The 27,482-nt window shown below is 53.1% G+C and overlaps 1 protein-coding gene across 2 annotated transcripts in view; it reads left to right on the top strand.

Moving 5' to 3' along the window:
* CHST8 (carbohydrate sulfotransferase 8) overlaps nucleotides 1-27,482 on the top strand; it is a 113,718-nt gene that overhangs the window by 26,574 nt on the left and 59,662 nt on the right. For both annotated transcript variants that reach the window (XM_046682956.1, XM_046682955.1), the window contains one exon: nucleotides 24,392-24,607. In XM_046682956.1, the coding sequence (XP_046538912.1) occupies nucleotides 24,478-24,607 (130 nt within the window). In that variant the 5' untranslated portion in view covers nucleotides 24,392-24,477. The remainder of the gene's footprint in view (nucleotides 1-24,391; nucleotides 24,608-27,482) is intronic.

Raw genomic sequence — 27,482 nt, 5'->3', positions numbered from 1 at the left:
CACTGCACCCCCGCGTTTACACTGATTTGCTCCTTTCCATGGAAATGGAAGGGAGAGGAGTTAGGCCAGTGGCGCTTGCTGCCCTCCTTACCACGGGAGTCTCTTTCCTTCCGACAGCTACTTTTCAGAGCATGCAGCTCTTCCTCTTCCTCAGCTTGGCCTCCTTCCTCAGCTCCGGCCTCCCCACGTGCCAGGTGAACGCTATCCTCTTCTACACGCGTTCAGGGCAGGCAGGAGGGTTTCCAGCACCCCTGGCCTCTGCGTGGGGCACAGAAGCTTGATTCCAGAGGGAGGCTCCTCGGCTGCCCTGCTTGTCAGCGAGGCCCGGGAACTCTCTCTGCAGATGGGAAAGTGGCGCGTGACCAACAGTGGGTGTCTGTTGAACGCCTCCGGTGGGCCCAGCATTGGGTTGGGTGCATTACTGTGTGATCCCATTAAGTTCTCACCACAAAGCCCCTAGAACTGCTAGTGAGGAAGAGCCTGAGGTTAAGCCCCATGTGTGTGGTCACCCAACCGGTCGATGGTCTGGTGGGATTTTCGCCCAGGTTCTCTACTGCCCAGTGGTTCTCTCCACTGCCCAGCCGCATTCTGCCCTGTAGCCTACACAGCCCCTGCCCCAGCCGCGTGTGGGACCCCGGCTCCTTTGGCCAGATGTTGACCTAGCACCACTCAGGCTGCCTCTGGGTGGGTGGAGGGCATGGGCGGAGCAGCTGCCTCCCGCAGATCTGTTCTCTACCAGCAGCCAGAGTGGGTCATTCCCCTCCCACCAGACCTTTGCCCTCTGCCAGCCCCCACCTGCCTGCCCTTCAGTTCTCACCTTGCAAGTCCTAGACACGGGGGCCCTCCTTTGCCCAGACCAGGGCCGCATACCATGGCCCCTTGCTTCGGGACTGTGTTTGCCTCACTGGGAACTCTGCAAGGGTGGTATATACAGGCTGACACATAGTAGGTGCAGGGGTCAGTGAGCGTTTGTGGAACAAAGGGAGGAGGTGAAGGTGGGAGGAGATGGTGAAGGCACGGGGGAAGAGGAGGAGATAAAAGGCAGGGGGAGGGGTGCTCTTGAGCCAAGCTCCTGGCTCTGCCTGTTCCAAGCGCCCGCCTTTGCTGCACTGTTCCCAGCGGGTGCCAGCTCTGAATGCCTGTTTAAGTCACTCCACGAAGCTCGGCTTCTCAATCTGTTTTTTATTTGCAAGGGCCAAATTCATCTTCCTATTTTAAAAGTCAAGCTTCTGAGAAAACCGTTTAAATTCGCAGTGATTCTCCCTTCAAATGGCTTCTTTGAATGGGTATTTGGAGTCGTGGATCTCAGGGGCTGCCGGGAGAGGCTGAGGGTCACGCAGACCCCTCAACAGGGTGCCTGTTGTAGACGAGGACCCAGGGCCTCCCGGGTGGGGCTGGCTTCTGGTAGACGGAGTGTGTGCCAGGGCCTGCTGTCCGTCTGCCGCCAGGTTGCTTTCTGAGGCGGCCTGTGGATGTTGGATCCTCTTTCCTGGGAGAAAGGAGGGCTGGTTCAGTGGCCACTCCAGATGCACACAAGCTTTTGTGCACTCAGATCAGACTTTGCAACACCCACACTTTGGAATATTCTGGACAATTAAAAAGCGTGAGGTAGAGTTGTATGCTGAGTCCTGGGTTCATTTCCCGGTCAGGGAACCACACCACCCGTCTGTCGGTTGTCATACTGTGGTGGCTGCATGTTGCTGTCATGCTGAAAGCTATGCCACTAGGATTTCAAATACCAGCAGGGTCACCCTTGCTGGACAGGTTTCAGCAGAGCTTCCAGACTAGACAGACTAGGAAGAAGGACCTGGCCACCCACTTGTGGAAAATTGGCCATGAAAACCCTGTGAATAGCAGCAGAGCATCATCTGATACAGCACTGGAGGTGAGAGGATGGTGCATAAAATGGGGCAGGTTCCCCTCTGCTGTCCACAGGGTCACTGGGAGTCAGAATCTCCTCGACAGCTCTAACAGCAGATCTGTATGTACTGCCTGGGAAACATGTCCAAAATGTGTTGTTAAGTGAGGAAGCAAACTGTGAACAAAAGGTACATATATACCATTTATGGCTAAAAAGACAGACATGCAAAAAAACCCCAGTGTATATTGACTGTTTACATATTTGTAGGTACATGTCTAGAAAGAAGTCTGGAAAGAGTTACAACAAATTATCCCAGGGGGACGTGGCCTGGATGGTGGCTTTCCGAGGGTCTTTCCTTTGATTGTATTGCTTGAAGTTTTGCCTGTGTGCTCCTCTGCGCATGTGTAATTTAAAGAGACGTATGGATTTAGAACTGGGAATCTACACGACTTACCCTGAGCTACTGGGATTTTCGGTTTTATTTCTTTGAGTTGTAGTGTTGAGTGGCTTATCCAAAGTTTATTGGAGATCCCAAAAGCTTATTTGACTAATGATTTATAAGTAAATTATATTTTTAATTTAGGTCAGAGGTCAGCAAACTTTTTCTTAAAGGGCCAGGTAGTAAATGTTTTAGGCTTTGTGGCCCAAAAGGACACTGTTGTAACTGCTCCACTCTGCCGTCAGAATGTGAAGCAGCCACAGATGATATGAGAACCAATGAGCTTGGCCGTGTCCCAATAAAACCGTATTTATAGAGACAGGTGGCCAGTAGGTTTTGGCCTGTGGGCCATAGTTTGCTGACCCCTTGAGGGTTACTTGATCCTTAAGACACAGACGGGTGTAAAAATGGCAGAGAAAAATGGCAAATGGCAAAATTTTAGGAATTCAGTCAGAACTATCATGTTGAAAGGATTGAGGATCTGCAAAATTGAAAAAAAAAAGGAAAGCATTGCTTTTCTCAAGCACTGTCCTGTAGCGTCCTCCAGCTGGACCAAGGTGACACGGGCTGCCAGAACCCAGGAGAAAGCGCCATGAGGACTGCGTCCTCTGTGGCTGTGGCGGGGTGGGCCCTCTGGCAGGTGCTCCCGCGGTTCCCTGACCCTCTGCAGGTCTGTGAGGGGCCTGAGCTCGCGAATGGTTGGCGCTCAGTAAGGCGAACAGGGCTCCGAGGGGCCTGCCTAGCCTTGGGGAGGTGGTCGATGGAGTCAGACTCAGGGCAGATGAGCAACATCCTCAGGTTTGGGAAGAGACTAGTGGATCCCTGCAGCTGGATGCTGACATCCAGGCCTCTCCCCGGGCCAACCTCGGGCCTCCTGGATGGGGTGTCAGAACCTCTCTGCCTCACCCAGCTTCCTTCTGGGTCAGGGGCTGAAGTTAAGCGCCGTGGGCTGCAGGACAGAAAGGACCTGTTAGTGGCTGGCTATGTAGGCCACGTTAATTAGTCACGTGGCTGGAGATGGAACACTTGTGTCTGGGACTGAGCACCTTGCACCCTACATGACCAGGAGGGTCAGGCGACCCCAAGGGAGTGTGCGTTTCCTCTCCTCCATGCCGGCTGCAGCCTTCCACGCTGGGCCAGCACATGTGTGTGTGTGTGTGTGTGTGCGTGCCTGCATGCACATGTGCAGACACCTGCAGATGGGTGTGGCAGGGAAACAATCACTAATGGATGAGGACCCGAGCATCCCCTCCTCCCAGCCTCATGAGGACGGTTCTGTCTGCCTGGCATTTCCCAGGCCGCTGTGTGTGTAGTCAGGGTAATGAGAAGAAGAAAGCAAATCCCACTGGTCCAGGAGGGAAGAGGAAACAGGGTTCCCAGGGAAGAGCGGGGTTATCGCAGCGGAGAGAGGGGAGTGGAAGGCGAGAGGAGCCTGGAGGCTGGGGCCCAGGGGAGAAGGCACCCGGGCTTTGGGGAGAGAGAGGAGACGGACGAGCTGGCTGCTGGGCATATGTGAGACTTACCCAGACAGGACAGGGCAGAGGCTCTAACAGGCAGCTGGGCGTTTCCAGTGGGTGCCCTTTGTCATCTTCATGAGCTTTGCGAATAAATTGAATTAGAGGTTGATTGTTAAGTGGGGTTTTTTTCTAAAATGGACATCAGAGGTGCCAAAGCCAGTCTTGTGGGCCACGCCTTATGTAGTCACAGGTGTGTGTGTGTGCGCATAGGTTTGGACATACCAATGCTAGCCCATGTGGGTGCAGCCGCATCATTTCCCCTTGAAGCCTGGGGTTCTTAGAAGGCGAAGGTTGCGTTCACTTTGTCCGTGTCCTGGCAGACAATGGCCAGCCCTTGTGGATGTCACCTGGGCCAGGGCCTGGCAGTGGGAAGGGCCGTGGGAGAAACAACGTAGGAGAAAGCCTTAATGCAGCGCCCAAGCGGAACTTCCTCCCCTGTGGAAGTTGGATCACTTCACACCCGCATGCAGCCTGCCGGGTGCGCTGCTGTGTTTGGTAACATCGCAGCAACGGCCTCCGCCTCGGCTCTATTTTGGTTCTTGCCACCGCCGCTTCTTTCTGCACCTTTCAAGAAGTGTTCCTTCCTTCTGGAAGGCCGGGGTGCCAAGCTCCCCCAGCTCCTTCCCATTTTGGTAAATTAAGGAACAAATGGTGCCAAATTATTCGCGTCTCTTTCATGAGATTATTCGTAACCAGCTTATTTTCTTTTCCTCCATTGAGTGAATGCATTAAAACTAAAATTAAATCATTACCCGAAGCACAGACAACGATCCCCTTCATAATTACATCCTCTTAATTGGCATCTGCGGGCCCAGCTCATTTTAATGCTTGCTGGAAAATGTCTCAGACGCATTTAATTTTTTAGGTTTAAAGGTCAACAAGAATATCTTACCTTAATTTGACAAGTGTGCAAGAAATAATGCAAGCCTGGTTTCTGTTCAGGTAATGCACAAAGAAATCTATAAATCAGGCTGGGGGAGTATTAGATGATCTCATATCGGAACCATCTGCCTCCGTTCTCGGAAGAATCGATACCACAAAGAAAGCGTCGAAGATGTAGTGATTTACGTCCTTGGTCGGGGGAGAAATATGAGCCATTTTTAGAGTCACTTCATATCATCCTAAAACGACAGGGCCTGAGGGACAGAATGCAAGTGGCCATAACCCCACGCGTGTCAGAGAGCAAACCTGATGCTTGGTTTTCCATTGTCTCTGCTTGAGAAAGGATGGTTCTGAGGTCCCTTCATGCCCAAGGCTCTGCCCCCTTCGCTATTGTGTGCGGGAAGGCTGCCGTGAATGCTGAGATGGCGTGGAAGGGAATTAACTACATTGCGTCGGAGTGACTGTTGCCAGGGGATGGAGGCTTATAGCTCGGGGACCCTGGGTTTTCCGTGCTAGGCATGCTGCTTCAAACTCTGCCTTGTTTTTGAGAGCCTTCACTTGTGTTCGTCATCGCTGGGCTGGGAGAATGCACAGCCTTCGGGAACTCCACCCTCCGCCATGTTGGATGTTGGGGCTTGGTCCCAACCAAGATATCTGAAATGGGAAGAGGTGCCATGGCTTTTTGTGGAGGGCAGGAAAGCCTCTGGGTAGTTAGAATTTGCAAAAATAAGCGGCATCATCTTACCACCTTCCCCAAAGGTGGTGGCCGACAGCAGCCCTTCTCCAGGCAGATGGGGGTGGAGGGGCAGATCAGGTGAACCTAAGGCAGGTGTGTCAGTCCCTGGAGGTGGAGGGAGAGGAGGATTTGTAAGCCTTGGAAAAGAATATTTCATAATTGGAGAGATTTTTCGGGAGAAGGGTTCAAAGTATCAAATTATATTTTTATAATCAAACTATAAAAAGTAAAGCTTTTCACAATTTTCCTGGTGAGTGGGGCTGTGCAGAATTTCAAATAAAAGAGATTTTGAGATTTTGCTCCATGACACTCATGTTGGGTCCATTGTGGACTGTCATTGTGTGTTTGTGTTGCCATGTGTACTGCAATTCCCATCGCATGTCATAAACATAAGTGTTTTCTATTTTAAGGTGAAGATGTGCTTTGAGGAAAAGTTTGATTTTTGTATTTACTACAGAGTAGCAGGAAAAAGAGACCGTGAGCCTGTTACATCTTCAGTTTTCTCCTTTCCAAGAGTCAAAGTTGGTCCTGACACTACATTCTGCAAATCAAAGTAGGGTCGTTTCCATCACCACAGGTGCCAGTACACTGTGCTCATGACTTTTTGTGCTAAACAAACCCACAGACACACTCCTGCTTCTTGGAGCCCGGGCATGGATGGATGCCTGGTCTGCCCCACTGCCCTCTGGCTGCTGGCCATGGAGGTCACATTGCCATCTGCAAACCAAACTTCGGCTTCAGGACTCTTGCTTTTGCTCTCTTTGTCCCTTTTGGAATAGCTGAGGATGACGCATGAGGCTCTTATCATCTGTCTATTGCAAAGATGGGGGGACACCTTCCTTGAGGTGTTGGCAAATTCTGGGCAGTGATGCCAAGCCACCCTCTTACCTTAAATAACATAGGACCAAGATCACATGAAATTTATTCTAAAACCTGTGGGTTTTATTTTTTTCTGCAAAATGTCATTCTCTGCTTCGCCTGAGAGAAACTGGCATTGGCACACAGCACCAGGATCTGAAGTGCTTGTCACCTGTCTGGACAAAACCCTTGTGTCCTAAACGATACGGATCTTCACCTTATTGGAAACTCCATGAAACCTGACTCGAGGGCAGCAGGCCTTGCCTTGGTCAAGAAACAGAACGCGGCCTGGAGGGATTCATTGCAAAGGCCAAGCTAACGACCTAGCGAGGGCAGCAGGCTTAAGTTTTGCAAAAGACCAAATCTATTATTTGGTTATTAGTTGTGACGCATGGATGATACAGGAAACGGCACCTGGGTATGTATGACACATGGCTAAAGAGGCGATCGGAGAGGAAACGCTGTTCCCTGAGCCTTGGAGACTCCTGATAGAATTGATTATGTCTCTTGAACTGGAGTCAAGTTTCTTCGAGGTAAATGAGCTGAATTGGAAAATAATATTAGACTTCCATTATGGGTGTTCTTGCAATGCCAAATTCAAGAGAAGGACTGAGTGTGTGTGTCTATGTTTGTGTGTGTGAAGACATGGGAAAACCTCACAAATATTTTCAGAATATACTCCATCGTTCCCTGGCAAGCTTCAGCTTCTAACGTTTTGCCAATTTTTTTTAGAAGACTTCAACCTTGCTAGGAAAGTAATTAATTATGTAGAAAAAGAAAAACCCAAAACACCCACCCAAACCCAAGCATTGGGTGCCGTGCTATTTTCCTAATTCTGTGAAGATTTGAATGCCCGTGAATTCACGCTGCATACAGGGTTCTCTTGGTCTGAACAGAAGTTGCCACAGGTGCTTGGTGAAGGTAGCAGTTACCATATTTTTAATCCTCACGGAAAAAACCAATTGCATTAAACTTTCAAAACGGATCATTCTGATGTGCTCGGCGTACTCAGCAGACATGATTGAAGTAGTTTTACAAACATGGGACTTCAAGATAGGTGCCAACCCCCTTGCGGTCGTGCCACACGCCAGGAGTGGTGGCCCGCGGCCAGTGCGGCTGCAGAGGCCTGGTGCCCAGAGGGGCTGCTCCTTTTCCCTCCTCGATAAAGCACTTGAGGGCCAGTTTCCTGGAAGCCCTTCCAGGAGTGTCCTGTTCTTCTGTGGGTCTGCCTGTGCCTGAGCTCATGAGGCATTTCCTGGAGACCCCCGTTGGAAGCTTCCACAGCTCGCGTTTCTTGCTGGCATTCAGGCTTTGCTAGATGGCACTCAAGAGGGGCTTGTTTCTCCAGCTCCAGGTTGATAGATGTGCCCGAGAGAGGAGCACTTTGGGGAGCTCTGTTCATCTTCCCCAAAGTGGTTGCCAACATGCCTCAGCAGCTCTCTATGTGCCAGGCGCTGCTCCCAGAGCGTCGCTCTTATTGCCCAGTTATAACCTTGAGAGGTGGCCATTATCACCCCCATTTTGCAGAAGAGAAAACTGTGGCACAAGGAGCTTCAGTAACTCTCTCAGAGTGACACATTTGGTAACTGATGGTGCTGGGCTCTGGACTCAGGCAGCCGAGCGTGTCCAGGGCCCTCCTCCCCGTCCTCGCTGTGTGTCTCATCATCCCATTTCCATTTCTCTCACGTTTTCCAAGCAGCTTCTGGATGTGAAAACAGGCCGCAGGGCCAGGCTTGATGAGAAGAGTGACTTACAATTTTTTTAGAATCCATTGGAAAAGCTCATGGCCAGCAAGTGGACCTAAGATGCACATCAATATCGAAGCATCAAAGTGAAACACGTGTCATTTTCAACATCAAAATAAAGCCCTCTTCTCAAAGTGTCAGTTCTCAGATTTTCGTGTTGTGGCTGAGATTTCCCACCTGGACTATTCACTGGCCTCTGCTCCTGCCCTTGCCTACCGATGTGGCCAGACGGGCCCCACTGAAATCCAAGTCGGGTAATGTCCTTCCTCTGCCCCATCTCACTCAGAGTAAGAGCCAACGTCTTTTCAATGGCCGACATGACTGTCCCACCCCCATTGCTTCTCTGACCGTATCTCCTTTCTCTCTTCTTCATGGTGGCTTCTCCCCGGACACACTGGGTGTCAGGAATGCTCCCGTCCCAGGGCCTCTGCACAAGTGGTTCCCTAGATATCCACGTGGTTCAGATGTCTTCTCAGTGAGGCCTCCTCCCACACGCTTAGGTCTTGAGACCTGCCTCCAGCCCCCAGCCCTCCCATTCCCCTCGCCCTGCTCTGTTTTCCTTTCTCCACAACATTTATCACCTGCTAACGTTATTTGTAATTCACTAATTTATTATGTTTATAGCACTGTCTCCCTTCTGGCTGGAATGTAATTCTATGAGGGCAGGATCTTTGCTTGTTCATGGTTGGGTCCCAACGGCCTAGAATGGTGCCAGCCATGTCGAAGGTGCTCATTAAATATCCTCCACGTGCGCGGTTACCTCTGGGGGTGGGGCAGGAAGGGATAAGAAGGAGACGCCAAGTCCTGGTAGTCGTTTGATTCTTTGAGCTGAGGGTGAGCGCACTGGTCGTTCTTTTTATTATTTATATGTATATTTCTATAGCTGAAATATTTTGTAATGAATTTTTAAGAGTCAAACATGGGCAAAAAGTAAAATTTATAGGTGGTTTGTCTAAGTAGGCAAGTCCCTTCTGCATCCGAACATATTGCTTCGTTTTTGTGCACTGTCTTATGTCAGTGACTGAAAGTGCAGGTTCTTAGGCAGCTGCAGAGGGCTAGGAGGAGAAGGGCTCTGACAGACAGGGCCGCCTGGCTTGGAGGGTGCACGAAATGAATGGAGCTGACTTGCAGAGCGGACAGAGCGTGCTGGGGACAGATGAGAAAAGAGGTAGAGAGTCAGCCAGGATCATCACAGCCCTGGGCAGCTTCTGAGAGCAGGTGCCTGGGGCTGGGGGTCAGACGACCCTTGGCAGCAGGGCTCACATCCATTCTGTTTGCCAGAGGAGAGAAGGAAAGAGAAACGATGTTTTCTGAGCCACCCGGAAGGATAAGACCAGAACTGAGAAGGCTGAGTTCCAGGACCTGGTCAAAGATGTTAGACAGAGGACTTCCCTTGGTCCGGATTGACCTGAGCAAGACAGAACTCCTGACTTAGCCCCATAAGATTCCCAAATCCCCAAAAGGAGAGCTAGCTTCTGGATTGGAATTTAGTCATGTTGGGTTTGCGTCTGTGACACTGAGGGAACAAGAGTCTTGTCCCAGTGGAAGCTCTGGCCCACCTAGGCCGGTGGTCTGTGGACAAGGTGAGCTGGTCAGTGTCCAGGCCTCCTGGCTGGGAGGACGCATCTCGTCCCTGCACCTGCTGGGCAGGTTCCCAGACGTCGATCAATGCCCCTGGTTTGATTTCTTCAGAGGAGAGCCATTGATCAGGCCAGACGGGAAACAAGTGGCTGCGATGAGGACCAGTGAATATTCATTTGGAAATGTCAGTGAGCAAGCAGAGATGATGCTGTCGGTGACTTGCCTGGTGGGATCGATTCTGCACTTGAGGTGAACTAGATGTCTACAGGCGCTGAGGGCTCAGACCAGGGAGCCTGGGTAAGGAGGTTTGAAAGGGGCCAGAGAATGTTTGGAACAGCGAGGTCAGACCTTTCCCTGGCATCTTATCCCTCTTCATGGTTCTTGAGATGGAAGGTGGGCTGACAGAGTGTGTTTATAGGGTGTGGGTGGGTATCCTGTCTGGGGCCTATCTTCAGTTGGTCACTCTCTCCACAGTTGCCACTAGGCCTGGGGACATCTGTGTGCATGGAAGGGGTTGAAGAGCCTCAGGACACACAGTGTCTGGGAGACAGAAGGGGTCTGCTGAGCCTGCCCTAGTCTGCGGGTCCCACTTCCCCCCTGGGCACACTGGGGCAGCTATTTCAAGGATGTCCCGCTGCAGTGGTCTCTAGTCTTTAGCTGAGGCCTTCTCCCTGCTTTGTTCAGTGCATCCCAGCTCTGCACAGATGGGGGCTGGGGCCAGGATAGGCTGTGAGATTTGGGACCAGAGTCCTGTATTGTGGTGCCTTCTCACCCTGGGATGGATGGATGGATGGATGGATGTTGGATGGATGGTGGGATTCACCTACTTTGCTCTGGGAGCACTGGTCCCTGGCTGGAAGCTTCCTAGACAGAGGCGGGAGGTCATCGCTGCTGTCCTGGGAGGCCAGGGGCCCTGCCAACTCGTTGCCGGGTGCACTGTTACTTCAGTGTGGCCTGCGTCTCCCTACAGCTCTAATTAACCATCTGCATGAGCTGCCATCCGCATGGGGGAGGGGCTTGGTCCCGTTTCTCTGTGCAGACTCCTCAGCTAATGAGGGGGTTTGTGAAATTTTTAATTGTGGCTTCCATGCCTGGCTTAATTATTTGCATATGGCTTTTACAAGTGGGAAGGGGACGCCTGCATGCAGCGCTCCTCAGCCCCACGTTGGACTTTAATTAAAGGCAGAACCTGAGGTCTTTCCATCACTAATGATTGTGGAAAATTAGCTTCCGATTCCCAGGGGTCACCGGAGTGATGTACCCTGAGGCGGAGAGGAGACGGAGGGGGGAGTGGAGTGGGAAGTGCAGATGGCAGATGGCCCCTGCCCCCGCCCCCCGGGGATACTCCTGAGCCCCCAACCAGCCCATCCTCCCCCACCTTCCCTCCAAGGCGGGGTGGAAAAGGGAGCCTTGCTGTCCTCTGCCAGGAAGGAGGCCTGACCCTGGGCAGCAGCTCGGGGGCAACACTGCTGAGCTGGGGGTGACGGCTGCTCGTGGTCATTCTCCTGGTGGCCAGGGGCTGGGGATGGCCAGGGCTATGGCCACTGGGCAGAGGGATGGGAGATTCTGAAACACCCACACACGTGTGCACATGCATGCACACGCCCCCATCCCTGCAGGTACATGGATACACAGGCCTTCACCGACTCCGTCCACAGGAGGGAGTCACAGAGACATGTCTTCGTGTTCACACGTGTGTGTGTGCACACACAGTCACAGACATGTGCACACAGGAGCCGAGGGCCCTCTCAGGGCCTTCCTCTGTCTCACTGTCCCTCAGTCTCTCACTGAGGCCAGTGTCTGCCGAGGAGCCGGTAGGCCGGTGCCACAGGCATGAGGTGGCTTGGTTGGGATGGCGGACTGACAGAGTCAGGTAAGGGAGGGCTTCTGAGAGCGACAGAGTGGCCTTGACCCCCTGACTGACACAGGGCTGTGCTGCCTGTGCCCAGGATGTGGCTTCCTCAGTCACGTGAGGCAGGGTTAATGCTGGGACTCGAAGCGGGGAGTGGTAGAGGGTACCTTCTTTGGAATTAAGCCCTGAATTCAAATCTGCCTCCACCACTCACTAGCAGTGTGGCCTTGGGTGAGTTACTCAGGCTCTCTGAGCTTGTTTCCTCATCTGTATGGGGGTTATAATTGTTCACACGGCTTTTGTATGGAGCAAAGGAGAGAATGTCACCCCTCTGCCTTGTCTCCTGTGCATTAAGATTGGGAGGGGCTGGCCCCACCCCCAGGTCCAGGGAGAGCAGTTCCATCTCACTGGTTCTGGTTACCCAGGTCTGTGCCCACCAGGACAGGCATTCCCCAATCCCTGGGCGTTGGCTCAGGGGGGTGCCATGGGCTCAGGGTCCAGGAATTTTGCTCTATGCTTGGGAATGGGGCTCCTTCTCTTCTGCCAGATGTAACAGGATGCCTGTAGGCTGGACTGTGGCTGCAGCCATCATGCAACCGTGAAGGAGCCCTGAGGACAGAGGAGAGGAGCCCGGTGACATCGTGGAGCTGTGGGATTCCCACCCAGCTGGGTTTTCTATTAACCTCCAAACACATCCTAGTTGTCGCAGGGCTCATGTCAAATGCATGGCCTGACACTGTCTGCACACAGTTGTTGGCAACCGTAGAGCCAGGCAAGAGCTGGTCTCCTGGCAACACCCCAGCCCCTTCCCGTCCCACCAAGGACATTGCCCTGTAGGTCAGGGCTGAGCTTTCTCAGCCACAGGGGCTGTATTACTTTGCGGAAGGTGCCGTTACAAAATGCTACAGGCTGGGGGCTTAAACAACCATAATTTATCGTCTCACAGTTCTGGAGGCTAGATGTCTGAGATCAAGGTGTCAGCAGGGGTGGTTCCTTCCAAGCGTGGTGTGGGAGGATCTGTTTCAGGCCTCTCTCCTAGCCCGGGGGGCTTGCTGGCAGCTTTGACATTCCTTGGCTTGTAGATCTCTCTGCCTTTATCCTCACACAGCAGTGTCTCTGTGTGCCTGTCTGTGTCCAGATTTACCCTTTCTATAAGAACACTGAATTAGGGGCTCACCGTACTCCAGTGTGAGTTCATTTTAACGAATTACCTCTTCAATGACTCTGTCTTCAAATAAGGTCACATTCTGAGGTCCTGGGGGTTAGGACTCCAACATATGAATCTTGAGGGAGACACAATTCAACGCATAGTAGGTGCCTATGAATGTGAGTGTGTGTGTGTGTGTGTGTGTGTGTGTGTGCCTCTGCTGGGTGGGGATCCTGTGCCACTACGCCCTTGTCCGGCCGCCGTGACTGTCCTCCAGGCAGAGGCAGATGTCTTGAGCTGGAAGCCCATGTTTCTGTCTGAGTGCCATCAGTTACAGAGCTGTAGGAAGCAGCTCCTGACTAGTGGGGCTGTGCAGCCTCTCTCCATACCAGCTGACTCACAGGCTTTTTCTTCCCTCAGCTGATTTTGCACAAAATTCCTTGAACTGTTAGGTATCATTTTTAATCCAGAGGTCAGATGCCTCTCCGCCATCAAGGCTATGCTTTTCATGGCAGGGGTGGCAATGGGTGGATTCCAGGCCAACTCCGGCTTGGACATGAGTTTTGATTGGCTTAAGTAGATTTTTAACATGTGCATTAGTTGCCAATTTGAGAATCAGGAAATTTCAAGTTAAAAATCCAGGTTTCCAAATTGGGAGATCTGAAGGTCTGGATCTGCTACTGAGGGTCACTGGATGTGTTGTTTTAAAAATAATTTTCGTTATAAAAGTGTCATACCATTATTATAGGAAATGAGCTGCTTCAAACTATTATTCACTGAAGGCCAACAATTGGCTACTCTGAGTCTCATCATAAAAATATCTATTTCCACCTGTCTTCCCTTTTTTCAGCAACTATGTAGGAAGTCAGGGCTCAAGGGGCCCTTTGGACGACAGAGTGGCACAAGGGCACAAGCATGGGGCCTGTGTGGATGCCATTCTGCTTTCAGATGCTCCCAGTCACCTGAGCATTTCCATCCTTGGCCCATCATTATAGCCTGGCAAAGATGCCATAGACTGCTGTGTCCAGGGATCATAAAGGTTTAGCACCTTTTCTGCTTGTGTTCTTGAAGCTGAGAGATGAGGACGCCTGGGACTTGGGACAGCAGAAAAGAGCCTGACAGCTCAGGGAGAGAAAAAACCAGACCTCCCTGTGTGTGGTTCAAGATAAGCAAAGAAGTCAGCAAAACATTTGGCAAGAAGGGCAAGACCAACCATGGATGAGCAGGTGCCCTGCAGGGGAAGTATTGGGACCCAGCCCACACTACCTGCCCCGAGCCTCCTCCCTCCACCCCAGGACAGCAGCCCATGACAGCAGAGATCTTCACAAATAGCCCTGTGGTGTCAGTCCGCCAGGCACCTGCTTACTGGTTGGGAAAACTGAAGCTCAGAGATGTAAAATGATGATGCTTGAAGTCTCGTAGTGAGAAAATGTAATGCTGAGTAGGAGATACTTGGAACCCAGTGCTCTTTTCTCTACACTAGCCTCTCACTGTTAGCTGTGTTGGGAGAAAGCCCAGGGGCTCTGGGAAAACGCAGTGGAATGCCTCACCTGGCCTGGGGGCCATCAGGGAATGGTGAGAGATGAGACTGGAAGTGGGAGGTCAGCAGAGGCTGGATACTCACGGGCCTTGTGGGACACAGTGGGACGTTTAGGCTTGGACCGTTGGGCAACTGGGGGGCCCTCAGATGGTTTTGAACAGGCTAGTGACCGCAAATGTACTGCAGGGACTGGTGTGGAGGCAGGGAGCTGTCCAGGCTCCAGTGCTGAATCAGCCTCGCTGAGGGTCTGGAGAAGATAGGATGCATGTACCAGGAGGCTGAGTTTACAGCTGGATGTTGGGGGGAGACGGGAGGGAAGGGTAGAGTGGGCCCAGATTTCTGGCTTTCCCACACCCCATGGTGAAAGAGAGGGAAGGCACTGAGGGTCATTGGGGTGGAGGAGACTTGAAACACAGGACGTCAGCTGGAGGGAGACATGAGGCAGAGACTCATGGAGGAGGCAGGCTCCTGTCTCAGGCATAGCCATTCATTAGAACTTTCAGGTCACTCATAGCCCTGGCCCCATCCTGGAACCATAGAGAAACCCAACTGACCACAGAGCAACCAGAATAGGGCCAACAGACTTGACCGTTCTACCATATTTTCAATCTTTGAGCCCTCAGATTGGAATAAACCAACCTATTCTGAGGAGAGCTCCAGGGAAAATCATGCCAGACTAGTGGGGCTCAGCCTTGGACCAGCTTAGAGAGGCTAGCCTGCTCCCAAAAAGGATGGCTGTGCATGTGCACTGTGCAGACACACAGGGCACACCTGCTGGACTCCACATAACCTCAACTCAGAGGACCCAGCTGGCCCTTCTGTCCAAGCATCCCTCCCCCTCTGCCTTCCTCTTACTAGCTCTCTTTGCTTACCACACATTGCCTGAGTACCTACTCTGTGCCAGGCACTATTGGCAGCTGGGAACACAAAGACAAGTCCTCTGAGGCCTCCTTGTTCCAGTCATAGGGAGAGGAATTCCCTGGATAGAAGCCAAGCCTCCTTGCCATCCTCTCCTCCTCTGGAGTCTGTGAACTGCAGTTTGCAGCTTCGAGGCAGCTGCACCCTGCCAGGGGCCGGGGCACTCTGGGTTTACTCATACACTCCTTTCTGTCCAGATTATATCCAAACTTTCAATTTTGAGATGTAAATATGCAATTTTTCCCTCCCTGTAATTTTCCCTGCTGTGGCTGTGGATGTCAGAGCAGCTGGAAAAAGTGAGTAGCTCAGTGCTTTCTTAAAGTAAAAGGAGGCCGTGCAGCATCACACAATGTCTGCTGTTCTTGGCGAGATCCAGTGGCTCTGCTGGGGGGAGATGCTCTCCAGGCTGTACTGTCAGGGGAACTTTTAACCCAAATAATCCACGTCCCCGCCTTCCATTAGTGATGAGATAATTGCTAAGAAGTAAGCGTGTGTGCGCACGCACATGCATGCGTGGGTGTGCAGGGATGTCGGTAGAGGTGAAGTGAGGGTATCTGCTTACACAAACTTTCTTCATGTTCCCCTGGAGACTTCCCAACCTTCATGTCTCAGTAACTGAAGGTCAGGATAGTCTGACATATGATTTGTTTGGGAGAAGCAAGTCAGGCAGATCTGGGATGGTTTATTTACGGTGTAGCCTTGATCATATTTAGTCTCCCTGGGTCTTAACTGCATTATGTGTAAAGCAGAGTGGTGGACTTGGAGCTATGCTGTCCAAATCCCCTTCCAGGAAACACTCGCTGACTGCCCACGGGATGTGTGCTCAGCAGCCAGCCCTCAGCTGTTCAGGGATCCGCCTCATCCAAGGTCATGCCCTTCTCTACACAACCCACATCCAGCTTCTGAGTGAGGTGAGGCGTGAAGGTGCAGCCTTCTGCCTGCTGCAGGGCACTCCAACAGGTGACACCCACTCCAGAGCTCCCTGTCCAGGCTTGGTTGGACATGCATCTCTGTTCGACTTCTGCCCACTTCAGCTTCCTCCTTTTTCCTTTCACAGGTGTTGATCCTTAATAAACATCTTGCCCCCCAAACTCCATCTCAGCATCTCCTTCCCAGTCTCATTCCAGGCCTTGAGCAGGTGTTCATTACCTGTGCTCTGTAGTATTGGTTTGGATAAAGCCCACAGGAGAAAGTGGCCCTGAAATTCTGTGCCAGCTGCTGAGTTTGAAGGCCTAGCCGAGGACTCTGGAGCCAGCCTTGTCCCTGTGAAGTTCATTATCTGTGGTTCATGTCAGCCTTCCTCAAGGTTCCTCACTGAAAAGAAATTGAGCATGCAAATACTCTTTTATCATAATCACCACATATCCACAGGGTAATTCATAAAAAAGCTGGAAATATATTGAAACTCAATATTGTTTTAGTTCCAATCAATATTAATAATTGTATGCATTTTTAAAGTGCAATTTGCAATTGAAAAATGCACAAAGATCAACCAGTAGTTGCTAACACATCAGATTTTCCTATTAAAGGCATAGTCCCTTAACTTTAAAATGTTTCTTATGTAACAGAGGATGGCGCTGATCCATGAAAATGGTTATCTATTATTTACGTGCACAACATTAGAATTTGCTTCCATTATGCATGAGCTGAAAGGCCAGTAACTTTTATTTTTAAGTTCTTGATTTTTTTTTTAAAGATTTTATTTTTTTCCTTTTTCTCCCCAAAGCCCCCCCCAGTACATAGTTGTATATTCTTCGTTGTGGGTCCTTCTAGTTGTGGCATGTGGAACGCTGCCTCAGCGTGGTCTGACGAGCAGTGCCATGTCCGTGCCCAGGATTCGAACCAACGAAACACTGGGCCGCCTGCAGCGGAGCGCACAAACTTAACCACTCGGCCACGGGGCCAGCCCCAGTTCTTGATTTTTTAAAAAATTAAACTTTTTATTTTGAAGTAACTATAGATTCACATATAGTTATAAGAAATAATACAGAGAAATCTAGTGTACCTTTTATCCTGTTTCCCCTGATGGTAACATCTTCAAACTATAGTACAATATCACAATGAGAATATTGACGTTGGTACAGTCAAGATAGAGAACATTTCCATCACCACAAGTATCCCTCATGTTGCCCTTTTAAATTCTTTAAAAATTAAAGGTTTGTAAGTGACAAAGGTGACTATAGATACAGTGGGATCCCATCATTGGCCTTGTTTTGATTTCTGCCTCAGAATGATTTCTATCATTGAATGCCCCAGCTGGACTCAGCGTGTAGGTTCAAACAAAGAGCAGTAGTCACCTCGGTAGGGTGTGGCTCCAGGTGGGGCTCACCTCTGCCGGGCAGACCTCAGGGGAGTATGGCTCTGTTGATCGGAAGGAACCTGAGAACACAATTTCCAATTTGTCACTCGCATCTGGGGCCTTTGTTCCCTCCACGAGGACAGAGTTGTCTTGAAGGGAAACAGCTTGGCAGCTTTGGTCCATAGGGGCCCAACAGTGACCCAGACTTGTGGCAAAGGACAAGTGGCAGGTGTGGGTGAGGGACACCCTTGGCAGAGGTCCATGCACCCTGCCAGAAAGCGGCCTCCTGCAAATGAAATTCACAAGGTACCTTTCTGCTCTCGAAGACATTTATCTCACACCGGAGCTCAGGAGATGTGGGAACTCGTCTACAGTGGGTATTCTGGATGGAGACTGATTCTGAGATGAGGAAAGTCAAGTCCTGGGGGTCACCCAGCTGATCAGAGTGACAGCCAAGCCAGGAACCTGGGCTCCCCACTCCCACCTTCATGTCCATCCTGTGATGTCCAGCTGCTTTGTTCAGGCTGTCTGGGGCCACAAATCCAGCTCCCCCATGTCCTGTCATGTTTCACGTAGGCATGAACTGGACCCCTCTGGTCCTCATTGGCTCCTGGGCCCACACACAGTCACCTGTGAGATGAATGAAACTAATAGATAGAGAGTGATTTCTGCTCCGCATCAACCTTTAGTTTGCTTTCATTGATTTTTTTTTAAAGATTGGCACCTGAGCTAACATCTGTTGCCAATCTTCTTCTTTTTTTTTCTTCTTCTTCTCCCCAAAGCCCCCCAGTACATAGTTGTATGTCCTTCTGGTTGTGCTATGTGGGATGCCGCCTCAGCATGGCCTGATGGGCAGTGCCATGTCCAGGTCCAGGATCCGAACTGGTGAAAACTTGGGCCACCAAAGCGGAGGGCATGAACTTAACCACTCGCCCATGGGGCTGGCCCCTATTGAATTTTTTTTATTGTGATAAAATATACATAATATAAACTTTACCATTTTAACCATTTTTAAGTTCAGAGGCATTAAGTGCATTCACATTGTTGTGCAACCATCACCACCATCCATCTCCAGAACTTTTTCATCTTCCCCAGCTGAAACTCTGTATCCATTAATTTATAATTCCCTGTTCCTCCCTCCTCCATAGCCCTGGTAACCACTATGCTGCTTTCTGCCTCTAAATTTGACTACATGGAATCATACAGTATTTGTCCTCTTGTGGCTGGCTTGTTTCACGTAGCATCATGTCTTCAAGGTTCATCCATGTTGTGGCCTGTGTTGCTTTCATTGAATTTTGATCAACACCTTCAAACTGTAATCTTGTCTGGGAGTTTCCTAGCATCATACTATGTATTTGGGAATATTCCATTTTATGGCATCTAAGTGACTTGTATATTGTTGGTGCATATATTATGCATGTTAATATACATGTATATATAGAGATAGAGTCAACATTTACTTCTACAAGTGTATTAGTCTTCAAGCCCCATGACTTGAAATCTGGCCTACCAACACCAGGATACGAAGCGGCAGCCTGGGGGTGAGCATCCTTGGGTCCTGGGGAGTGTCAGGTTCCATTGGGCTCGCTGGTTGAGTTCACTTCCCTCTGCCTCTTCTCTCATACTCTTCAGACCTGATTCTAACCCAGATCTGATCAAAGCAAACCCACGGCTCCCTGAAACAGAAATGACCTTTTTAAAATTCCAGGTTCATGAAGCACCTCTCTGCAGATGGCCCGAACACCTCCATCTATTAACTCGCGCTCGTTCAACATGCAGTGGGGGTTATTGATCCCCTTCCCTGTGCCAGGCAGTGTGCTAAGTGCCGGGAATACAAAGAAGAGGAGAAGCCCCGACGCTGTTGCTGGGGCTCTGAGAGTCTGAGACAGGCGTGGAACGCACCCCACGCAGCGGGGGAAGGGCCATAACTGAGGCACACATGGTCACAAAATTGGGGGTAATGAGTCCCCAGTCCACTCTTCCAGGGCGGGGGTGGGGGGGGACTTGTTTTCTCTACCTGCAGAATTACTGTGCCCTACCCAGTCCTGTTGGGATAAAATGCCCTGAAAATGTAAGAAATATCGGGCAGAGATAGTGTCCATGGTATGGTTCTGCCCCTAACAGCAGTCGGGGCCCTGCAGCCTGTGGCACCTTGGCCAGCTCTCAGGACCCTTTTCTGTAGCCGTGTGCTTGCAGGCGTCTCCTCAGCCTCTTCATGTAAGCAATGGTGGGAAGCTGGGCTGTCGTGTTCCTAGAGGGGTTGTAGGGACAAAGTTTGGGGCTATTTGAGGCTGATTTACGCCTCAGCTTCCACCTTTAGGGCCCCCTTTCTCCCCACCTGCAGAGAGCATGGGGGGATTGGAGGAAATCCCTTCCTTGTAATAGGGAGGTCAATGGCAGGCAAATTGCCTCCCCAGGAGTGGGGTCAGCCATGCGGCCCGTTTGCTGAGGCTGGCCCTGGGCATTTCAGGACCACGGTCAGCGCTCTGTGGGTCAGCGGCGGGCCAGGAGCAGGTCAGAGCCCGCAGCCCCGCTCGCTCAGAGTCTGAGCGCTTGCAGCCATTCGTCATCCTCACAGAACATTGCAACTTTGTGCCTACGCAGAAAAACTGGATGGACTCGTCCCAGAGTCTGCTGCTGCCGCCGCTGCCACCGTTAGAGAGGTTTTAATTAGCTGCAGGATTTTAATGAGCTGAAATCAAGAAGAACCCCATCTCAGAAGTAAGCAGGAGCCACACACACACACGGAAGAACTTGTCTGACAAAACAGATGGAGATGGTGTTCTCGGGGGACTGGGCTGTGTGCTCCGATTCGGCGAGGAGCAAATGAGTTACTGAGGCCAGGAGGCTGAGGAGGGAAGCTGGGAGGTGAGCCCTGGCGCCAGCCTTGGCGGGGGCATTGCCGGGGGCGTGGCCCCCTCTGCCGCCACGGCAGAAAGCTCGGTGCCGGATTCAAGGTGACGGCAGTGCCTGGCTCCATTCTCCTCAAGTTGCCATAGCAGCCTCTCTCCCGATGAGCAGCTTCTCCTGGAGCCCTCAGCCGGGAGGGACGTCATTGTTCGCTCCCGCCCGTGCGAGGAGGAGACTGACTGGACAGAGAACTTTCCCGGGTCCAGGATCCACACACCAAGTGGGTACACCATGGGCGCATGGCCGGATGCCTCCTGCTGCCTCCAGTGGGGTGCAGGGGCGGGTCCTCACAGCCAGAGGGGGTCCTCTGGGTGACTGACGGGAGCGTCCAGGCCCTGGAGCAGCCGCAGCCAAGCGTGTCCTTGGAGCCGTCCGTCGGTCGCCTGCCGGCCTGTCGCCACTGGAGGTGCGTGTGTTTTGGCTGGATTCCCACGTCCTTGCTTGTGCCCTGAAGTGAATTTTCCGAAGAGACAATTTTTAAATCAGATAAATAAGGAAATGGGAGGAATCCTTGGCCCTGCCCTGTGTCCCAGGAGGTATTTACAAGATTAATTGGACTTTTTTTTCTTACAGTAAAAATTGGTGACGCAATTCAGGCCTCAGGGAGAGAAGCCCCTGGGAGGACTAGGAGCTGTGAGTGAGCAGGACAGGACCTTCTGGAAACTCAGTGGGCTGCTTTTTTTCTCTCCTGACCCCTCCCCAGCCCCCCACTCAGTAATTTGAATTTTCTTATTGTCTGTTGGTCTTGAGAGGAAGACAGGAGGTAGGGGAGGGCTTTCCACTCGTCATTGGAGCCAAGAGTGGTGCAGTGTGGGGGGCATGCCACAGTCCCAGGTGGGAGCAGAGGCCTGGGAATGTGTTTATGGGGCCCCAGGCAGGCTGGCCCCGGTCTGTGGCAGATGGTAGCATCCACTCCCCAGGCAGCAACTTGACTCTCAGGTGAAGGAGACGAACAGCCTTTGGAGCAGCATCTCCCCAATACCTTGAAAATAACGTGTGAGTTTGAAGACAAGGACCCTCAAGGGAACAATAGGGGATCGTGTGCACACCTCTGAAGTGTCTGGTGGTCTGTTGGCAACCTCCCATCTACCCCCCACCTTTAAAGGAAGGAGGTTCCTGCAGATTCTGTGATATTGGCCCCCTCCTGGGGTGTTGAAGACCCAGTCAGACTGCAAACCAGCCCCCCAGGAGGGGAGGCACACCAACCTTTTGATTCTGGTTTACACAGAGCAGGGAGTTAGCTGTCAGATGGTCTCCAGTGAGAGCAAACACTGAGAGGAGGATTCTGGTGGGGAGGCTGGAGTCTGATGCCTAGGGGCTGGGTGGGGAAACCGTGTGCAGCTCCAGCTCCAGCTTGCCTGGGCATGGAGAGGGGACTGGTGTCTCTTGGGGGCGAACCAAGGGGAGGGTCTCTGAAATGAGACACTCGAGTGGTTAATGTTCTTGCCACAGTGAAGGTGCAGGTGCTGCGGCATTGTTCTCTGCCCCCCAGCCATGGATGGGCACATGGTCGTCCTCTCTCCCTGCTTACGAAATGTACTGATGTCAGAGGCCACCCGGGATCAGATTGGCCTCCTGGCCTCGTGTCTGACCTGGGAGGCCGGGGTGGCTGCAGGAAGTGTGCCAGCACCACAGCCAGCACAATCAGGGCTTTGTGGTGGTTTCCCTACAGCTGGGGCCTGGCCAGGGACTGTCAGTGGGGTGCGTGTGCAGGCACTCACCACGTGCGTTGCGCCCGGGCATGCGTGTGCCTACGTGTCAGTGCACACGTGTCTGCTTCAGAAAGGCCTTGAGCTGCTTCTCCTGCTTTGCGCCTAAAGGTCTTGTCCCCGTTGCATCAGTGTATGTAATGTCACTCCCACTCTTCCCATGACTGCCTGGGCACCCCAAGGGGTTAAGCCAACTACTTGGGGGGAAGGAGCAGAGTGAGGGTGGGAGAGAACAGGTCTGCCTCCCCCATCATGGCTCATATCCCCCTGGACCTGGAGGCTGGTCCTGCACGCCGTGCTGTCATCACTGAGGGACCAGCTTGGAAGACCGAGGGGCGTGCTGCATGCAGCCTTGGGAGTGGCCTTGTCCTTCAGCAGAGCCTGGGGCCTGTACTGACACATCCATGTCTTCGCAGGTCGATGAGCCAGGCTCCCAGGACTGTCCCACCCAGGGCAGCCATGGAGGGAGAGGCCACCATCCCTCGTGAGGGTCTTCAGGATCTGAGCCTTTGGGGACATGTGGCTGCCGTTTTCACCCACTGCAAGCCCGGGGCAGCATTGTCTCTGGTGATGGCAGGAAGCAGCGGTCTTTCTCTGGGGCGGGGACCATTGCAGTGAGGTCGGGACCAGCTGAAACCCTGGAGCCAGCTCCAGAGACAGGGCCGAGCCGGCTCAGCTCAGCCTCTCGGGTGTAAAGGCTGGGCAGTCGTGGGAACCACCTGTGCAGCACGGCCCCGAGAGCTGGCGTTCAGGCGCATTTCCCGTGCACAGAGGCCTGGGGCAGGTTAATTAAAGTTAACTGAGTGAAAAAATAATTACAGAGACTGCAGAGGGAGAAACCCAAACCTGCAATTTAACGCTCCTCAGCCCCAGAGCTTTGCTGAGAACGGTCTCGTCCTGGGTAATTTTTGTCTGGCAGGGGAGGGAGGGCCTTCTCTTCCTATCCCTTCCTGCCTCGTGCCACACAGGCTGGATGCAGAGGGACAATAGCTGGGGCCTCCTCCCCCAGCACCTGGGCGCCGAGTCAGGGATGGGTCCCCTGACGAAAGTCCAGTGCCCGAGGAGACCCCGGGCAGGGAATCATCCTTGTACCAAGCACGTCTGGTCTGGGGCCTGACCAACCACCCAGTTGTGGTCTTATAGGCTGCTGGGATTGCCCACCTGGCCTCATCTCCCTCGGGCACTGCCCCATGCCATGGGGGAAGCTCCTTGCCAGGTCCTTGGGTGGAAGGAGGGTGGTGTCCCTGGGCCCCGGGCAGGTAAGAATGGGTGAAAGTAAGGGGACAGAGTGACCCTTCTTCACAGGGTAGGTCCTGGGATCCCTGTCCCTGTAGCACGGCTCCCTGTGCCAGTTCTTCCTCAGCACCCATGCCAGTCCACCGTGCCCGGCCTCACGGCAGGAACTTACATCCTTTCTTTGAGCAGATGGCCTTGGCATGCCCCCATCTTGACCCACAGCCTGGCCCGTTTGGGGTCACTGGGATTGGTATTTGGGATTTCTCCCCCTTCAGGAGGAACCGGGGTAAAGGGGCAAGTCACATGGGCTGCTCTGGGTCTGCAGTGGCCAGAGCAGATGAGCAGAGTGCACAGACACATGAGCGACGTTGGCTCCAGCCTCTGAGCCTATGAGCCTAGGATCTGTCAGATGTGGGTCTGGCTGCCCTGCTTCAGCCCCACCCCCAAGGGCCTCGAGAGTGGGGACAACCGTGACAGGCCAGAGCTTCAGCTCCTGCTGGTGTGACTATCCAGTGGGGCCTTGATCCAGCCAGCCCATCCATCAGTCTGTCAGGGAGGGACAGCTCTGGCTGGTGTGTGGGTGTGGCCAGGTGGGGGAGTCAGTCTGTCCCTGATCCTCTGGGCCCGGCAGGCTCCTTCTTAAAGCCCCTGTTCTGTGGAGACTCTTGTCCCCAGCATCCCTTAGAGAGGAGCCAGGGCAGAGATCCGAGGGCATCTGTGTCCACTGGGCCAGTTGTTAGGGACAAGGACCAGGATGCCTGCCTGTCCCCAGACACCCCCCGCCGTAGGATCACACATGCCTATTTGGAGGCTCAGAGAGCCTGGACAGTGCAGGAGGTGGCTGCTGTCACCGGCTGCGGGTCTGGGGCTCCGCCCTGGGCTCCCCCTGGCAGAGGCCAGAGAGTATCTCTCTCCATGGTTTTTCTGGGGGTGCCACTACAGAAGACCCTGGCAGGAAGCTGATGTCCCAGCCACAGGTGGTGCCCCGACTTCCCTCAGCCTCCTTGGCCTTGACTAGGTGGAGGGAGACACCTGAGTAAGTTCTGAAGGGCAGAGGGATCCAGGGATCACGCTTGGTCCCGCGCACTGACTGGGATCTCAGCCTCCCCGGACGGCCTGTGCCTCGGTGATGGACCGTCTTTCTCCCCCTCTGCCCTGTAGACCGTGGCCTGATGGACGCCTGGTGTGGACGATGAGGGAAGAACATGCCTCCCACACCCGAGAGGTGACCCCGGAGCGAGCCCCGGATGACCTCGCGAGCCGGAACAATGCGGCTGGCCTGCATGTTCTCATCCATCCTGCTGTTCGGAGCCGCGGGCCTCCTCCTCTTCATCAGCCTGCAGGACCCCTCGGAGCTCGCCCCCCAGCAGGTGCCAGGTGAGCCCGTGCTCTTGGCCCCGCCTCCCTGCCCGACATGCGGGCCTTGGCTGCCCTGGTCCGAGTCTGTGCTGAGATGCCCGGCTGGCAGAGGAGGGGTCCTGGCCCACTCCTGGCAGTCATCAGCCTCAGTGTGGGAACGCTGTGTCTGATGTCAGCCTCAGCCTCAGGGTTCTGGCCTCTGGCCTCTGGCTGGTGCATTCCTCTTGGGAATGATGGCCGGGCTTGCCCATCTCTCAGCCAGTTGTTGCTTTTGGTGAAACTCAGATTTAAAGAAGATTCTGCCACCTCTTGGGGCCTTTTCCACATGGTCTAGAATGTCAGAGGGTGAATGACTTTTCCCTGAGGCTGTGCCCCCTGAGGGGGACTCTCTTTCTCTACCTAGCCCTCAGGACCCCTCGAATCCAGCCTCTTGGCCTCGGCAGAGGGGGTCAGGGTACCTCCGAGCTTTGTGAAGCCAAGACTGCTCCTGCTGCCTCCCATCCCACCCCGTGACCCACGGCAGGGGCGCATCTGTCCTGAGTCACAGAGGTCTGCTGGGGCCAGGTGGGAGGGCAGTGAGGGGAGAGCAGGACAGGTGGTTCTGGAGCCTCAGGGCAGACGGAATGTGGAGAGGGGAGCTCGGGCAAGGTGCCTGCTGCTGGGACACAGCCTGGCCCCAGAGGGCACAGCAGGTTTGGAGGGCAGCAAGCCCGGGGCCGTGGCCAGGCATTGCTCTGCTTGGAGTGAGAGGAAAGCACTGTTGCACCGCACCAGCATCTCTCAGCAGTGGTCCTGGGGCTCTGTTGGGGGGGGGTGGTGTCTGTGAAGAAGGGGGGCTAGGGGTTAGGCAGAGGATTCTTGCCCGTCCCTGTCTGCAGCCCATGGCACAGGAGGGCAGGGCATGGCACAGGGGTATCTGGCACTCAGCGGGGCCCAGGGTCCTCAGCCTGCAGCCTGCTCCCCCAGCCCCGCCTCAGTTCTGTGCCTCACTCTCTCAGGGCAGCTCCAAGTGCAGGCTGAGGGCACGTGGCAGCAGGTGGAAAGGCAGGAGCGCGAGGAGGCTAGGGTTGGGCCTCAGAGGCCCTGGTTGGGAGGCTGATTCTTCCATCGGAGAGTCAGTGAGAGGTAGTCAAGGCAGTAGGCCCCCCGAGATGGTGACGAGTCATCAGTGCAGACTCATGCCTGGGCTGGACCTTCACAGGTGGTAGCTGTTAAAATGGGTCTGGCTGTTCCGCTGCTTCTGAAGAAGCAAGGATGCGTGACCGAGCTGGCTCCTCTGCCTGGACTTTGCAGCCTCACCTGAGCCTTAGAATGGCTGATGACACCGTGTCAGCTGAAGCCGGCCCCACGGGGCAGTGCCGTCAAGCAGACTGAGAGTTGCTCCCTGCAGTGGTGTGTTGTCTGTGCGGAAGTGAGCTCCTGAGAAAGGGCCTTCCAACACACCTTGGGGTGACTCGTGCATCCTTGGTGTGTGTGTGGTTGGGCGCACACATGGGCAGGGGGTCCTCATGTCTGGTGTCTCTGTTCTGTGGGACAGAGACTGGGAGAGAAGGTGTGAGTGCGTCTGTGAGGTCCACCTGGGGTGGGGGCCATGCGCCCATCCATGGTATGCTCCAGGGGCAGATGCGATATTCCTGGGTGGGGGTGGGGTCTGGTGGCAGCTGGCAAAGCAGAGCACTTGCTCCTCGTGTCTTCTGTGGGCAGTGGATTCCTGCCCCTCACAGTGGCCAGCCTTGCCCTTTACAGCGGCCCCAGTGCACCCACGTGCGGATCTCCTCAATGACCAGTGGGCGGGGGCTGGCAGGACGGCTGGGATTCTCGGGTGGAGTGGCGAGCTAGGAGAGGGTCGCAGAGCCTTGGGCTGGCCGGTCATGTAGAAAGGGCTGAAGCCGAGGCTAGCATCCCCTGTAGCAGCGCGGGGGCAGACCCAGACAGGGAGCACACCTGGGGCTTATGCCATGTTCTTCTGGCTGTGAATGGAGCTGGACCACGCTCACCTCGTGCCAGGTGACGGGCAACCTTGACGTTGTATGTAAATCGCATCAAACGTAGTCATAAACTTTAAGTAATGCTTATGTTACTTTCCCTGAGCAAAGTGTTCCTGACTCAGGCTGTTTGTGTTGATTTGTTACTATTCATTTATTCTTTCCCTGTACTTCTCACAGCAGCCTAATTGTGATTCGGTACCAAGAAAGCAATATCAAAGTAATTTTCCACAACATTAGTTACAATTTTCTTCTGATCTTTCAAGTGAAACAATCCCATCCTGTTGGCTTCTCTGAGCATATAAAACTTGATTACATTTATCTGTTGGAAACCAGTGCTTACAAAGTGCATGTCTCCAGTTGCATGGGTGGGTGGCCCCAAGGGCCCCGGACAAGTCTTCTCCCTGTGGACTTCTACCGTGGGAGGTGCAGATGCCGGAGGCTGCCCTGCCATCCGGATCGGGCGAGGCCTCTGGGGGCCCATCTACAGAAGAAATTCCTCGCCGGCATCTCTGGCTTTCACAGCGGCAGAAACTTTTCTGGGAACGGACTGTCTGGGATCCGCTGTTGGTGGCACTGACCAAGGTGAGAGGAAGAGGATGGGCAGGTAGAGATCCAGAAAGGAGCTGGAGAAGGTGGGTGTGAGCCTTTAGTTGCCTGTGGTCCCTCTGGGTCCGGTGTCGTTCAGATTTCTCCCATGCAGCTACCAGGTGTCAAAGCCCCTGAACTTCGTGCGGGCCAGTCAGCAAACCTCACCTGGGTCGTGCGTTAGTTGGAATCTTATGGGGTTGCCAACTTTCATAAATCAAGCCATGTTTTTAAAAATGTTTTCTATATTTTAAATTAAACTTTTTGAAACGTGAATTGCTGCTGGTTAAGCTACCTTCATTCTAAGATTAGATTTTCTT

The sequence above is a fragment of the Equus quagga genome, chromosome 13 (genome assembly GCF_021613505.1).
Source record: "Equus quagga isolate Etosha38 chromosome 13, UCLA_HA_Equagga_1.0, whole genome shotgun sequence".
Lineage (NCBI taxonomy): Eukaryota > Metazoa > Chordata > Mammalia > Perissodactyla > Equidae > Equus > Equus quagga.
The sequence above is the reverse complement of the archived record's forward strand: the minus strand, read 5'-3'. Positions and strand labels throughout refer to the sequence as shown.